Source organism: Cibotium barometz, chromosome 25 (assembly GCF_041138505.1).
Source record: "Cibotium barometz isolate CiBa-2024 chromosome 25, ASM4113850v1, whole genome shotgun sequence".
In the NCBI taxonomy this organism is placed as follows: domain Eukaryota; kingdom Viridiplantae; phylum Streptophyta; class Polypodiopsida; order Cyatheales; family Cibotiaceae; genus Cibotium; species Cibotium barometz.
The window spans coordinates 50,557,487-50,571,514 of record NC_141070.1 but is presented as its reverse complement, the minus strand read 5'-3'; the positions used below and the strand labels follow the sequence as shown (position 1 = coordinate 50,571,514).

The 14,028-nt window shown below is 44.3% G+C and overlaps 1 protein-coding gene across 2 annotated transcripts in view; it reads left to right on the top strand.

Moving 5' to 3' along the window:
* Nucleotides 1-7,106, top strand: part of LOC147624696 (uncharacterized) — a 55,470-nt gene extending 48,364 nt beyond the window's left edge. For both annotated transcript variants that reach the window (XM_086819731.1, XM_086819730.1), the window contains one exon: nucleotides 6,345-7,106. In XM_086819731.1, the coding sequence (XP_086675857.1) occupies nucleotides 6,345-6,780 (436 nt within the window). In that variant the 3' untranslated portion in view covers nucleotides 6,781-7,106. The remainder of the gene's footprint in view (nucleotides 1-6,344) is intronic.
* The last annotated feature ends 6,922 nt before the right edge of the window (nucleotides 7,107-14,028 follow it).

Below are 14,028 nucleotides of genomic sequence, written 5' to 3'. Positions count from 1 at the left end.
GCTTACAAGAGCACAAATCTGGTTCTAGCGGTTTTGATGGTCACTCCAATTCATGCTTGGCATCGTCTGAAGCCAACGCAAAGCCTCGTGATTTGTGCAAGTGTGTCATTGATCACATGTTCAAAGACTACCTGAGGAGAGATGCCTTGTTGCAAGCTACCTCACAATATCCGACACTCTATATCTAAAGTGTTCAGCATGGACACTTGTCCACGATTCCATTAAATGTGCTCACATGCTTGCAAGCAAAGGTGCAAGTGAAACCCAAAAAGCCTCCACTTTCTTATCCACCGAGGTCAAGGAGGCAGCTGGGCAGTGCTCTCTCTCAGAAGTGAGTCCCTGGGTATTGTGAGCTCCATAAAGTAAAGTCCGCTCATAGTATACTGGATTCCTACAGATATTATACTCCTCCAACTCGACCTAGAGTAGAGTCTACAGATCCTGTCCTCCTAGGTAGTGCCCTCTGCTCTCCCCGTCTCCACAATGAGTCCCGGACTTGTCCAATCATGATCCTCATGGCATGTGACATATGTCTATGCTTGAGGGCCCGAGCCATGTGGTGTGGGTACATAGGTGGGTGAGATCCAATTGGATGATGCGGTTGATATCTGGATGTGTGAGACGGAGGGAGGGAACATCTAGCTTATACTGGAAAGGCGGAAGGTGGTCCATATGAAGACTCTGTGTAAGGAAACAGCGGGAGACTTTGGCATACCAAACCTGGTCATGTCCCTGATCTGCTAGCTGTCGAGAGGACTCCCAAGCAAGCCTCTGTAATCTATGGGTGTCCAAGGTGCGGCGGAGGTGTAATGTAAATCACTATCTGGAAAAGTGCATCCACCATCAGAGGGATGGCCGCAAACTATGATAGGGTGTGGTATTGATGGTTTGGTCCGGATCATGCAGGAGAACATCATGGCACGGGGCCTTACAATCCTCCTCAAATCCTCCTCACCAAGGTCTGGCCCACAAAAGGGGATCCTATACATCACCGCCTGTGCTACCAAAGTGTCAAAGAGCCATCTTGTCGTGTTAGGTTCTTGGAAGTGTGTCTAAAAGCACTGTCTCACAAGGAGGGCTAAGGTTGCATATACCCTCATGAATCTGCTGTCACTTTCCCAAGCATACCTCCAATGCCTCACTTCTTTAGTAGCCTCCCTCAAGGCCACCACCATGTTCTGCAAGTTCGTTGGCAGCAGACCAGCCCAAGCACAGATCCGGGAAGTTTTGCAATCCGTGCTCGTCAACAAGCAAGGGCATATTGTGGACATCCTCTTCTTCGGCAGTGGTTACATTTGGCTCGAGAACTCGTCTTCCTTGGCTGTGAAGGCCCTGGCGATGAGCCCAGTAACGGTGCAGAGCTCCCAAGTGTACCTCGCCCTGTGGAGACACGGCTTTCCTTGGACTTTGACCCATTCATCAATGTCACAGGTTTCTCGGTCTCCGTTTTCTTTCCCGGACCCCCAAAGGAATATCATGCCCCCTTTTGGTGATAGGCAGCTCCCTGGGCCAGGTTCTAGAGCACAACCAACCCACCCCCCCCAAAAAAGAAAAAAAGAAATAGAAAAACCACCCACACCCAACAACAGCTGTGGTTGCTAGGGCTGTTGGGCTTCTATCCATAGTCCTGGAGTGTCACGTGCACCCATGCACTGTGGTACACAGTGTCATCACAGTGCAAGAATCATGTATTAACCCACTGTGGAGAATTCAGCAAGTGTTCATCATTTAGATGCATCTAGAGGTCAGCCATAGTAATAGCATGCATTATAGGCATTTAGGTGCATCGCATGTAGAAGGGGCCAGTCCCAAGGCAGCCCCCAAGGTGGGCTAGCCTTGCAAGGGGGTAGCCAACCCCCTAGCCACACACTTAGGTCAGCTGACAGTCTTGTGGAGGCTATTGTGCAGTCGGCCAGGTCATTGTGGGCCTGGACAGCAGTCGGCAAAGTGTCGACTGCTGTCGGCCATCTCAGGTGGCAGTCGGCTAGAAGATGCAGCAGCCCGACCTATTATCTCAGTCGACTAGGCATTTCATGCTAGTTGTTGAGTTACTGCAGCCGACCAAGCATTTGTTGCTAGTCGTGGCATTTTATGTTGGTTGACAGGCTGTAGGGGCATCCGACTTGCATCATGTGGCCATATAAAAGGGCAAGACCAGTTCAGTCCATAAATCATCAGTGATAAATGAGAGATTATCATCAGAAGTAAAGCATGTATGCCTAGGCTCTTGCTTGTGCATACCTATAGCCATACTTGTGCTCTTAGCCCAAGGCAAAGAAGCTCAGTCTCTTCAGGAGTATTCAATACACCTACCCTCAGTCTCGGGCTGGTGTATTCTCTTGAAGATCGCTTCAAAGTTGCCTAAAGCTTATGCACAATTCTGCCCAGCGTTTGGTCGCGTGTTTGGCAGTCAGTCAGCCAGTTTGTTCCACTCAGTCTTGTGGACAGAGTTCAGCTTGTATACAGTTCTCCAGAAGAAGAAATAAAGCAAATACTCTTTCTTGTAGGGGTGGGGGGGGGGGTGGGGGCTGCTTTCAGTGGGTAATTCGGGACCCCATCTGGTGTCGTCTCTACTACATCTCTTTCAAATTTATGTATGTTGTTTTAAAGGATTGCTAAAGACTCACTACACTCAGGTTTAAAGAAAGGCTTCGTTGTTTCACGGTTCTAGCTCGGCGCATGCTACATTGGTATCAGATCTTGGGACATGATTCAACTAGGCAACCTAGGGTGAGGGCATCCTGTGGATGGTAAAACTGTGATCGGGAAATACCACTCATCCATCCATAGTGGCATCAAGCTCCGAAGACATCACTAAAGAAGAACCATTTGAAGAAATGCTTCTGCAAAAAGAAGACGAAGACAACCAAAAGCTAAAGGAACAAATAAGGCAACTCCAGATTCAACTCGAAAGAGTGCAGATGGAAAAAAAAATGGCAGAATTACAGGCAACCTTGGTCTAGTAGAGGAGACACCTAAAGAACAAAGTTCCTAAATGGAACAATGGTGTCGATGGATGGCTAAAAAGGAAGAGCGAGACTGTGAAGCAAGATTGGCCGAACGGCTGGCAAAGAATGCCAAACGCAAGGCCAAAGAGGGGAGCTTGAAGCGAAGGCGAACCACTAGCGAAGGCCCAAGACGACTTGAGGGACCAATTCCAACAGACACTCCAGACTCTGGTAACTTCTTTCCACCCTTCTCAATCCTCCACAACCCCAGCCATAGCCTCGACAACAGTTATCCGTGCCTCACCGAACCTCACCAAGTATGATGGTAAGTGCGACCATTCGGTTGTGACTCAGTTTGTTACCCAGTTTGTTATCCACTTTCCTCTTTCCAAAATCACAGAAACCCAAGACATTTGATGGCTCCACACCACAGGTGATGCAGTCACTTGGTGGCAACATTGGTCCCGTTTGCACATAGATCCTTACATTGGCTTACCGGACTGTGATTGGGACACGTTTGTGTCCGATTTGAAGACCAGGTTTCTACCTCCGCAATACATGACAAATCTAGAAGATGAGTTCTACAAACTCACCCAGAACGAGGAGGAGAAGCTCAAGCAGTTCAATTGGGGATTGGATACAAACATTCGGCTCCCCGTTCGAAATTTTGAACCTCAGACATATGACATGGCTTTTACTCTTGCGCAGAATCATGAGATGATGCACAATGGAGGCAAGCCCAAGACCGCTCCAATCACCCCCAAACCTCAGCAAGAGCAGACGACGCAGACCACCCAACAGAACGTGGCATCTAACCAGCAAGCAGGTAAGGGGCTCCCAACAACAAGGATCAAAAGAAGAAGGGCCAGAATAGCTCTTTTAGTGGGAAGGAGCGACAAGATGGACCTAAGAAGAGCCCCGAAGAAAAGAGGCCTTACTGGAGGATTCTTACAGTTAGATGAGAAGGAACGGTACTTAAAAGAGAACAGTTGTTTTTTATGCCACCACACGGCCCACGGGACATGCCAAGAAGGATTGTACCAAATGGCAAGCGGAAAAAAGCAAACCACTGGCCTCTATAGTGGCTGTCACCACCCCCTCCACCCTTGCTTTGAAAGCGGTACCGACAGTGGTATTCGATGATAAGCAGGAGGGCGGAGTTGAGGAGCGTCAGAAAGGTCTTATCAGAGCTTATGGCATAGCAAAGGAGCAACAGTTTGTTGTCCTCTTTGACATGGGCAGTTCCGAAGATGCCATCTCTCCGCAGTTGGCGACCAAGATGAAGTGTGCCCTTGTGCCGTATCATTTGGACGTGGACGGGTTCACTCCCGGCCTACATACTCATATTTCCAAGAAAGCTTAACAGTTTGTCTTCACAGTTCAGAAGGCCTAGTTTTAGAGGGACTTCATTGTCTCGCCCCTTCTCGGGTGCGACATGATCCTTGGAATTCAGTGGTTCCACCACTATGCGCCCATTCCTGATTGGAGGCGGACATCTTCACGATCGTTGAAGGTTTGCTTGAGCCTACTATCATTCGCGCAGATCTGAGCATTTAAGGTATTCCACTTATTTCCCACCTTCAAGCCAGTAGAGCTATTAGAAAGGGAGCTGAGTGTGCGATGATCTATGTTTGCCCACGACAGATAGCGACATCCACCGCGATTCCATTAGAACCCCAGATGACCAGCCTCCTCCAGTAATTTCAGGACATCATGTTGGGGGATGATCTTCCACCAAGACCCCCACCCTCTCGTCCTGAAGACCATCGTATCGAATTGGTACTTGGACCTGAGCCACCTAGTAAGTTTCTGTATCGTCTTTCCAAGGCGTTGGAAGCTGAGTTGTTGGAGACGTAACTAGTACAGTTGTTGAGGTCCGATTTCATCAAGGCCTTCATCCTCTCCATTTGCTGCACCGATCCTGTTTGTGCAGAAGAAAGATAAGACCGCACGTCTTTGTGTGGATTACCGAGCCTTGAACAAGTTGACAATCAAGAATAAGTTCCCCATGCCAAGGATAGAGTACATCCTTGAAAGGCTCAACGGTGCTCAGTACTTCACCAAGATCGACCTTAAAAGTGGCTATCATCAAGTCAGAATTTTTGAGGCCGATATCCCAAAGACTGCCTTTCGAACAGAACGAGGGCATTATGAGTTTGTGGTCATGCCTTTTGGTTTGACCAATGCACTGGCGACATTCAACAAGATGATGTCACGAGTCTTCGTTGTACCCATCGGTATATGTCTTTTCAATTTTTTGGATGACATTCTTATTTTTTCTGCCACTGCAAAGCAGCACGTGAAAGATACCCAGAAGGTCTTGCAGCTTTTGCGAGACAATGAACTCTACATTAATGCTAAGAAGAGCATATTTGGAGTTCAAGAAGTCCAGTACTTGGGCTATGTGATCGGTTCCAATGGCATTCGTCTTGATCCTGAAAAGATAAAGGCAATTCTCAATTGGGACGTTCCAAAGACAGCCCAAGACATACATTTCTTCGTAGGCTTGTGCCAAGCATATAGCTCGCATATGGATCGGGTTTCTAACCTTACAACACCAATGACAGACTTGCTCAAGGAAGTGAAGACTAGAAGACAGAGAGGATAGTGAAAGACATTGGAAGGCTTATTCTCTTAACCTAATCTGCTGCATATTATTGAACTGAAGAAAGCTGGAATATTGCTAGATTTTCTGAAAATTAAGCTGCATACTGAGCTAACCATGGAGAGAGCAAGATATTCTCATGTAGGCCCTAGAAGCCTTGGAATGGTTTGCGTTAATGGCTGTTGTTTGAGCTGAATCTACTACTCTTCACAACTTCCATCTTCTCTTCCTTGGCTGGCTGCTCCAAAGGATTCGTAGGAGAAATTTTGAATAGGAAGAGAGGTGTGCTATTCATTGAAAAAGTAGGCCAATGAAGCTGGCCAACTAGTTTGCTACTTCGTGTCAAATTGGGTTTTCCATTAATTGCATTCATAGTCAGCTTTTTTGTCCCTCTATAGATTAGGCTCATAACATGGGCTTGGAAAACCCAGGCAGCACAGTGGAAGGTGGCTTGTGGGCTGAAGATAGGGCACTTGGATGCCAGCTTTTGCAATTCAGTGTACAGCTCTATGACTTCAGGGGGTAGGAGAGGTGCAGGGAGGTCAAGGAGGGAGCTCCTGTTCAATCTTTAGTTCTATGACTCATCTGTGAGAGTTCTATATTTCTTAAGATGTCAAGGGCATCCATCTGGTTAAGCTAATACCATGCTAGTGGGACCATATGTATGCAGTTGATGTCATGTATTGGAAATGTACTGTTGATGTCATTTTCCTTGTGTTTCGAGTCCTAAAGCTTGTCATCGTTGGCTACCTTATCATATGCTATTCTTGACTTGTGTCTTTTTTGACTAGGATAATGGTCCGAGCTTCATCCGAAAGTGAAGGGGCAACTATATTTGTGAGAACAGACTCCCCCAGGGAGAAGGAAAAGCTTGAGCAGCACAATGAAGGGACAAACCATGGTTTTTTCTCAAGTGGTTCACATGACAAAGCAGCAGAGCTGGAAAGGGTGGATACCACTACAGAATCAAAAAACGGAACTTCTTTCATACCTTGCAGTTGTGATCAGCAAAATAATAATACTTTTACGGACAGTTTATCTGTTCTGCAATCTCAGTCTTTAACAGAGGGCAGATGCAAAGACTGCGGTTGTTTGTCATCACAACGACAGAGCAGGGATGTAATCAACCGGACCACTTCTTTTAATCTTGAAGATCCTAATGAGCATGGGCTGGTGGAGGCTTCTGCTATTCAAGTACCTGAATCCCCCATACTGGCTACACAATAATTGTTCGCTTGTTGAAGCTTGACACAAACTCCAGTATTTTCACTTAAAGAAAGATTGCAAAATTTAGTCATGCTGTTGGATAGGGTTGCTAATGTAAATATTTAAAAAGAGAGCACTGTGATGTGATGCTTCTCCATTCCACAACATGGAGGAGGCTAATTTGCCAAAGACTTGGGTGTTAGTGTTGTCTGTGTGATGATATGAAAGGTTGAAGGGACGGATTTCAGAACAAAAACATTGTTCTGTTCTATGCACCACATGTGACAGCACTCTGTGACACATGAATGTCACCTCAGCACAAAGTACCCCAGTTAGCTCATCACAACGTGCCCTCATACATGGCCTGTTCTGTGCAGCAGGCTCACTCTTCTTCATTACACAAGTTTAAAAGGCATTATCCTGTATGAGCAACATATCTGTGATCAGTTTCCTGCTATTGAGAAGCGGACAGGCATTGCCTAGATGATGATATACACACTGGGCGAAACAGGTGTGTAATGTTTACAACTGTGTTTGTTATCGCCTTCAGAATACATGGTGTAAGACAGTTGGACGTGCTTATATATATTTTTTAGCCTTGGCTCTTACTCATTGAACTGATTTTGAAGTAAGAGGGAATTTTTTTAATTTTAATGCAAACGCTTCTTATAAGGCATCCAGTGTTTTTTTCCAGATTATTCATGATGGGATAATGCCAAAAAGTTGTCCATCTTTACTTGTGAACTAGACTTGGAGACTGGCAGGGCATGGAGTCCAAGGAAGTATTGTTCTAGAGTATGAAGGTAGTCAGTCAGGAAAAAAAAAAAAATTGTCCCTTTGTGTAATTTTTATGCCTCAAATTCAGGAACACCGGTTGCAATTTTGGTTAGCCTTGAATTTAAAGATTCAAATTTTTGAAATAGGTTATCCTACACATTTTTTCAATAAAAACCGGGTGATTTTTCACTGGTCAGAAAAAAGTTTATTTCTAACACTAGAGGGAATGCCAAATTTAGACACGCTAGGACAAAATTGCAGTAGAGACGACACTTTGATTCCATCCTGAATTCTTTTAAAGGTGGTGTAAGGGTGCTTAATGAATTTTGAAGAAATGGAAAGATTGGAATTCTGAAAATTGTTGGTTAGCATGCATTTAACTATGATGAAGTATTTTTAAAAAATAATGTACCAGATAAATATATGCTTTTAAGGCTAGTAAAAATAACATAAACAAGTTGTGATGGACTTATCTTCAAGCACCCTTGCTACTTCCAGCAGTCCTTTTTATGTGACCTTGTTTCCCACAATAATAACAACCTAAGTTAGAGTCTCTTAGCTAGTTTTTCCAAGAACTTGTCCCTCTCCAGAGGTATCCCTACATATCCCACATGACCCTCTTCAATATCTAGGTGGTGGTTATTGTTGCAGTTGGATCTTGGATTTGTATGCAAAGAGGGCTACCAGTAAATTAAGAAATTACAAGAGCTAGGGGGGGTTCGTAATGAGTGATCTACTCCATACTTGATTAAGAAAGATAATTAGCACCAGTGAGGGTGCACAAAATAATTAAGCAATGCAAAATCCACCCACTTGTGTGTGCTGCAAGGGGTAAGGAGATTTGATGGCAATCTAGACAGACTAGGATGAAGGATGTTTTACAAAGTTTCACTATTGCAATGAAGGTAGGGGGAGTGCAGTGATCAATTTGAAGACTCCAAATCAACCCAGTAGACTAAATGAGTATGACATTACATCAATTTTATAGCTCCATAAAGAGCATCCACACATCCACAATCATCTCCCTGAATACCTCCATCAAATCACCAAAAAATACTCCACCTCCCAAGATTTCTTCGAATCAACTAAATTCTCTCAATCGCCCCTACCTATTCACCTTTTAACATTTCCACCAACCAAATAACCTTTGGACAACCTTTGATTACCACATCAAATGAACTCCTAAGTCTCTTTAGGCCTTTTCATATGCACACATACAAGTCATGACATTAAGATGATTTAGGGATACCCTTTCTCTCCTGCTTATTTTTTTGACTTTATTGATGTTACTAGAAGCTACTAAGAGGAAATCATATTTGGATCATGTATTGGACCTGAAATTATCCTCCTTTTGTATTGTGATGATATTTTTGTACTTGAGAGATGAGACCTAAAAGGTAATGACTATCTTGGATCTTCATGCATAGAGGGCTACCAATAAATTTGTGAAGGACCAAAATCATGCTAGTCAAATCTCTAAGCTCCATTGATCTCTACAAAATTTATCTAGATACCTTTGCATCAAAGTAATTATATGTGGCTCCATGTGTGGTTCCTTGGATAAAGGTGACTACATGATAATATTATGTATATGCAACAAAGGCCAAAATTTGAAGCATTTCTTTAATGATGTCGTCTCACAACTTGCAAAGGAGAACTATGTTGGATGTACTGTGCTTGATGTGATAGACAACTCCATGTTGTGAGCTCCCTCAGGAAATAGTTCAAAAATGGTTGTTTGCTTCACGTTGGGTTGGTTTGTGGGCACATGGACACAAGTGCTTGCATGTGTGTGAAGGATTGGAGCAATTTCGTCTCTAGGAATAGGGTCTTGTATAATTCACTCACCAGAGTAATCTAGGCACATTGTGGTCTAGTTTGACATAGTATTAGAGCTAGAGTGAGGCGGAGTTTTTTTTTCTCCAAGATGCATTTGTCCATCTGCCACAAGGTCCTGTATATGAAATGATATTGAATATCCACGTGTTTAATCTTCTCTTGAATGCTTGGGATTTTTAGGCATAAAAATAGGTGACTGGTTAATAGTGAAAGGCAAAGTGAAAAAATTGCCCATCTTTACCAAGGGCAACTTTTGGCGAGACCTTCCTAGAAAAGATAAAGCCCTGCTGCAAAATTGCAAATACATTGGATTAAAATAAAGTCATTCAACACACGGGTGTGTTAAAGCTAGACCTTAGTCTTAGGTTTACAAATAAAACTTACTTTATTATTTTCACGTTAGGTTTTTTTAACCTTGGGTAGCCTAAGATGCTTGTAAGAAAGCAAGCATCGAGAGCAACCCACGTGGCACACTAAAAACAACCTCCTCAAAGCCCACAACAATAAAAGCCAACCTTAATAAAGCTAAGATTATAACGCTCGCAGTAAAAAAAGTGTGGCAGGGCAGGCAACAAGCTGAATAAAGCTAAAATTGGTATCACAACGTCTGTGGAGGCGAAAACATTGGTGTATCATCTGTGGAGGTAGAAACGTTGGTGTATCGTTTGTGGAGGCGAAAACACTGGTGTATCGTCTGTGGAGGAGGAGCCATCATGTATCGTGTGTGGAGGCGGACACACTGGTGATGGAGATTATCACGGAGGAGCTTCCTATCCTAGTCTTGCGACCTTTCACAACAAGCTGAATAAAGCTAAAATTGGTATCACATCATTTGTGGAGGCAGAAACCCTGGTGTATCATCTGTGGAGGCGGAAACACTGGTGATGGAGATTATCACGCAGGAGGAGGAGCTTCCTGTCCTAGTCTCGTGACCTTCCACTCTTGTTGTTGCAGGGCATAGGTACAAAGTCTGGTTGTTGATGATGATGTAGCCACCGCAAAGAGGAGCACGACGTTTCGCGAGCGGCTGACCTCTCAATGGATCCCAACCTTAACTAATACGCTCCTCTCATTGTAGGTGCTCTATTGAAGGATCTAACGGCAGTAAAAAATTGCACCCTCTACGGTTCACGGCAAAGCACAAAGAGCACCTATGTTATGGCTACCATAAATAGGCTATGGAAGGAGTCATAGCAGCACTCTGTGTACTTAGCTTTTGGTGTGAATGATGCTGATGAAAGCTAGGATCAGTAGAGGATTTGGGCCTGCTTGTGTGACCACCTTCACCTCACTCCACCTTCACCTCGCAGGCCAGTGATGTGCAGATCATCTCCCTCTTCTTGAAGGAGGACTTGCTTACCCCCATTACGATCATCATTGATGAAGCGGATTCTGTGATTGATTTGCCTCTCACAAGCCATCTTGGTGCATATACGCAAGCAGGTTCTCTCTCTCTCTCTCTCTCTCTCTCTCTCTCTCTCTCTCTCTCACACACACACACACACACACACACACACGCGCGCGCGCACACACACACACACACACACACATCATCATCATCTTCATCAAAACCAGGTGCGCTCCATGCTTTGAAGCTTGCAAAACAAGATTGTTTTTTTAAAATTCTTTTACCTTGTTTTGTGTGAGTGCTTGGGTAGCATACTTCGTGTACTGTAGAGCATATTTGAAATGCTCGAATGAAAATGAATTTAAAAGTATACTTGGCATCCACAATCGATGAGCTTGAAGCCTATTCCTATGTTCGATGGGGATTCAAAATTACCTCTCAAATTAGAAAATTACAAATTCATTACCACAATTGAAAATGAGTTTTGTATCATGAATCAATACGTAGGACTAATGGCCACCTTCAACACTGAAGGTATTTTGGTCCACTTTTGATATCGAAAGTGCTATTTGGGAAACATGAGAAGGGCACGTTCTCCTATGTTTATAAAATTTCGGGGAGGACTGTGCCAACTCCCCACCATACTTTATGTATGGGTTTTTTTTAACTTCACTCACACAAACGAGCACAAAAATCCTATGACTTGATGAATGACGTGTAACTCAGATTTAAATGTGGTAATGAATTTGGAATTATCTACCTTGCGATGTACTCTGAGATCTCTGTTGATGTCCATCGATTCCTCGCATCAAATATAATCATAGGCTTGATGTTCATGCTCGTTCTCTCTCTCTCTCTCTCTCTCTCTCACACACACACACACACACACACACACACACACACACACACATCTTCATCATCAAAACTGGGTGCACTCCATGCTCTGAAGCTTGCAAAATAAGATTTTTTTTAAAATTCTTTTATCGTGTTTTGTGTGCGTGCTTGGGTAGCATACTTCATGTAGTGTAGAGCATATTTGATAGGTTATCCGCTCTCTGTAAACGAAAGGAGGGAGAAGTGTTCTAGTATCTGGAAAGAATAAAAAACCAGGCTAACTTCCAGGGGCAGACGTCACTCCGCACCAGGAGAGAGAGGGCCCCGGGGATGCACTTCCCCCGCCTAGCGAGGAAGCGCGCTCCTTTGGTTATCCCTTTCAAATCGAAGTAGAGGAGCGCGCCCTGCCTCCCTTACAAGCAAGTGTCCGGGGGACTAAAAATCCTCGTGTCACCAGTTCAAGCGTGGTTCTTGGCATCTTTCGATCGAACTTCTATCACTCAAGCAATGCATATTTTGTGACATAAAAAACAAGTTGATTTGAACCCGTATTGCAGTAAGTTACTCACGGAAGTATGCATACACTCTAGAAACGTTTCGGGGTACAGTGCGAATTTAGGCTCTGCAGCGGCGGTGCAGGCTCAAAATTTGCACTGTTTTGGCAGCCACTCAGGATCATTTCTAATGCATTTATAATGAAATTGAGTACATTAATTATAAAAACAGTAATTCACAAAATAAAAATACCTTTAATCATGTGTAAAAATGCATCAGAGTTGCTCCTGGAGGGCTGGGGAAGCTATGCCAGAACAGTGCGAATTTGGGCTCTACAGCAGCGGTGCAGGCTCAAAATTCGCACTAATGTGGCAATGCTAGACTGACATCCGTAGAGATGAGCTTGAAGCCTGTTCTTATGTTCGATGGGGATTCAAAATTACCTCTCAAATTAGAAAATTACAAATTCATTACCACAATTGAAAATGAGTTTTGTATCATGAATCAATCCGTAGGACTAATGGCCGGCCTTCAACACTGAAGGTGTTTTGGTCCACTTTTGATATCGAAAGTGCTATTTGGGAAACAGGGGAAGGACACGTTGTCCTATGTTTATAAAATTTCGCGGAAGATTGTGCCAACTCCCCACCATACTTTATGTATGGTTTTGTTTTTTTACTTCACTCACACAAACGAGCACGAAAATCCTATGACTTCATGAATGACATGTAACTCAGATTCAAATGTGGTAATGAAGTAGGAATTATCTACCTTGTGATGTACTTTAAGATCTCTGTCGATGTCCATTGCTTCCTCATAGGCTTGATAGTCATGCTCGTTCGAGCTCTATAAGCTATTCATATAAACTTGAGAAAGACACACATACGAAAAGGATGTGCTGCAGAAATGGTATGGATTGTAGTGTCCATCTTCATTCAAGCGCTTCAAGATGTTTATACATGAATGGAAGAACACACGTTCTTTCAAAGTACCTTGACAATGCAGAGGTGCAAGCAATCAAGAGGATAAGGCTGCCCAAGCATTCTAGTTTAGTTGAATAAACCTTTAGACTTTAGGCTGGGTTCAGACCGGACGATGGAAGAGAGAGAGAAAGGGGCGCTCATCCTTAGTGGCTGAAATGTATTGGCTAGCAAAAAGGTTCTCCACTGCCGGCCCCACTGAACCATGGGCAAGCCCCCCCCCCCCCTCCCTCGGAAATGAAAAGCTTCCACTCGGAAGACGCGAGAGAGAGGTGCCACATAGGCGATTGTCAGCTGTGAGCCGTAGATCTTTTCTGCCTTGCTGGTCTACCTCCGCCTCGTGTGAACCGTAAGCTCGGCAGAAGGAGTTTTTGCTCTCCTCTTCCGCCGTCCTTTGTGAACCCACCCTTAGTAGTCCTTTACAACAATCTCAAGGTGCCAAGTCCGTTTGCACCAGAACACTTCTTGTATAAAGCTTCCGTCTATCTCTAGTTTTCACACGTGGCGATTTGGATGCGTACGTGTGTGTGGCCCAACCCTTGAGCTATTGCACAAGGAGAAACATGAAGCATGGCTACAGGGCGCCTATGCTGGCAAGGATTTAAAGGTGGCCAGGAAAGCATGAGCCTTATCGTAGAGAAGGGTTGTGGGTGGCGACACACCCTGCACAGGTTGACTCGACGGCAACTATTCGGATTGCTATGTTTTCTCTCGGTGGCCCGTGTGGAGTTGAGGATGCAATTGTGTTTCTTTGTGAAAGCTGAAGACTATGTGCTTTAGACATAAAGTGGCCTTTCACATGGTAGGCAAGTGAGCGGGCAACAGCCAAGGGATTGTTTCCATGTGTGTGTGGGGGGTGATACACTAAGCGGCATCGAGGCAACAGTGGAGTTGCAAATTGGGCTTGGGGCTTCTACATCACTGCGGGCGGTTGAGAGTTGATCATGGTAGATAGTCAGATTTCTTCGCTCGGATACGATTATTGTGGGAGATTTC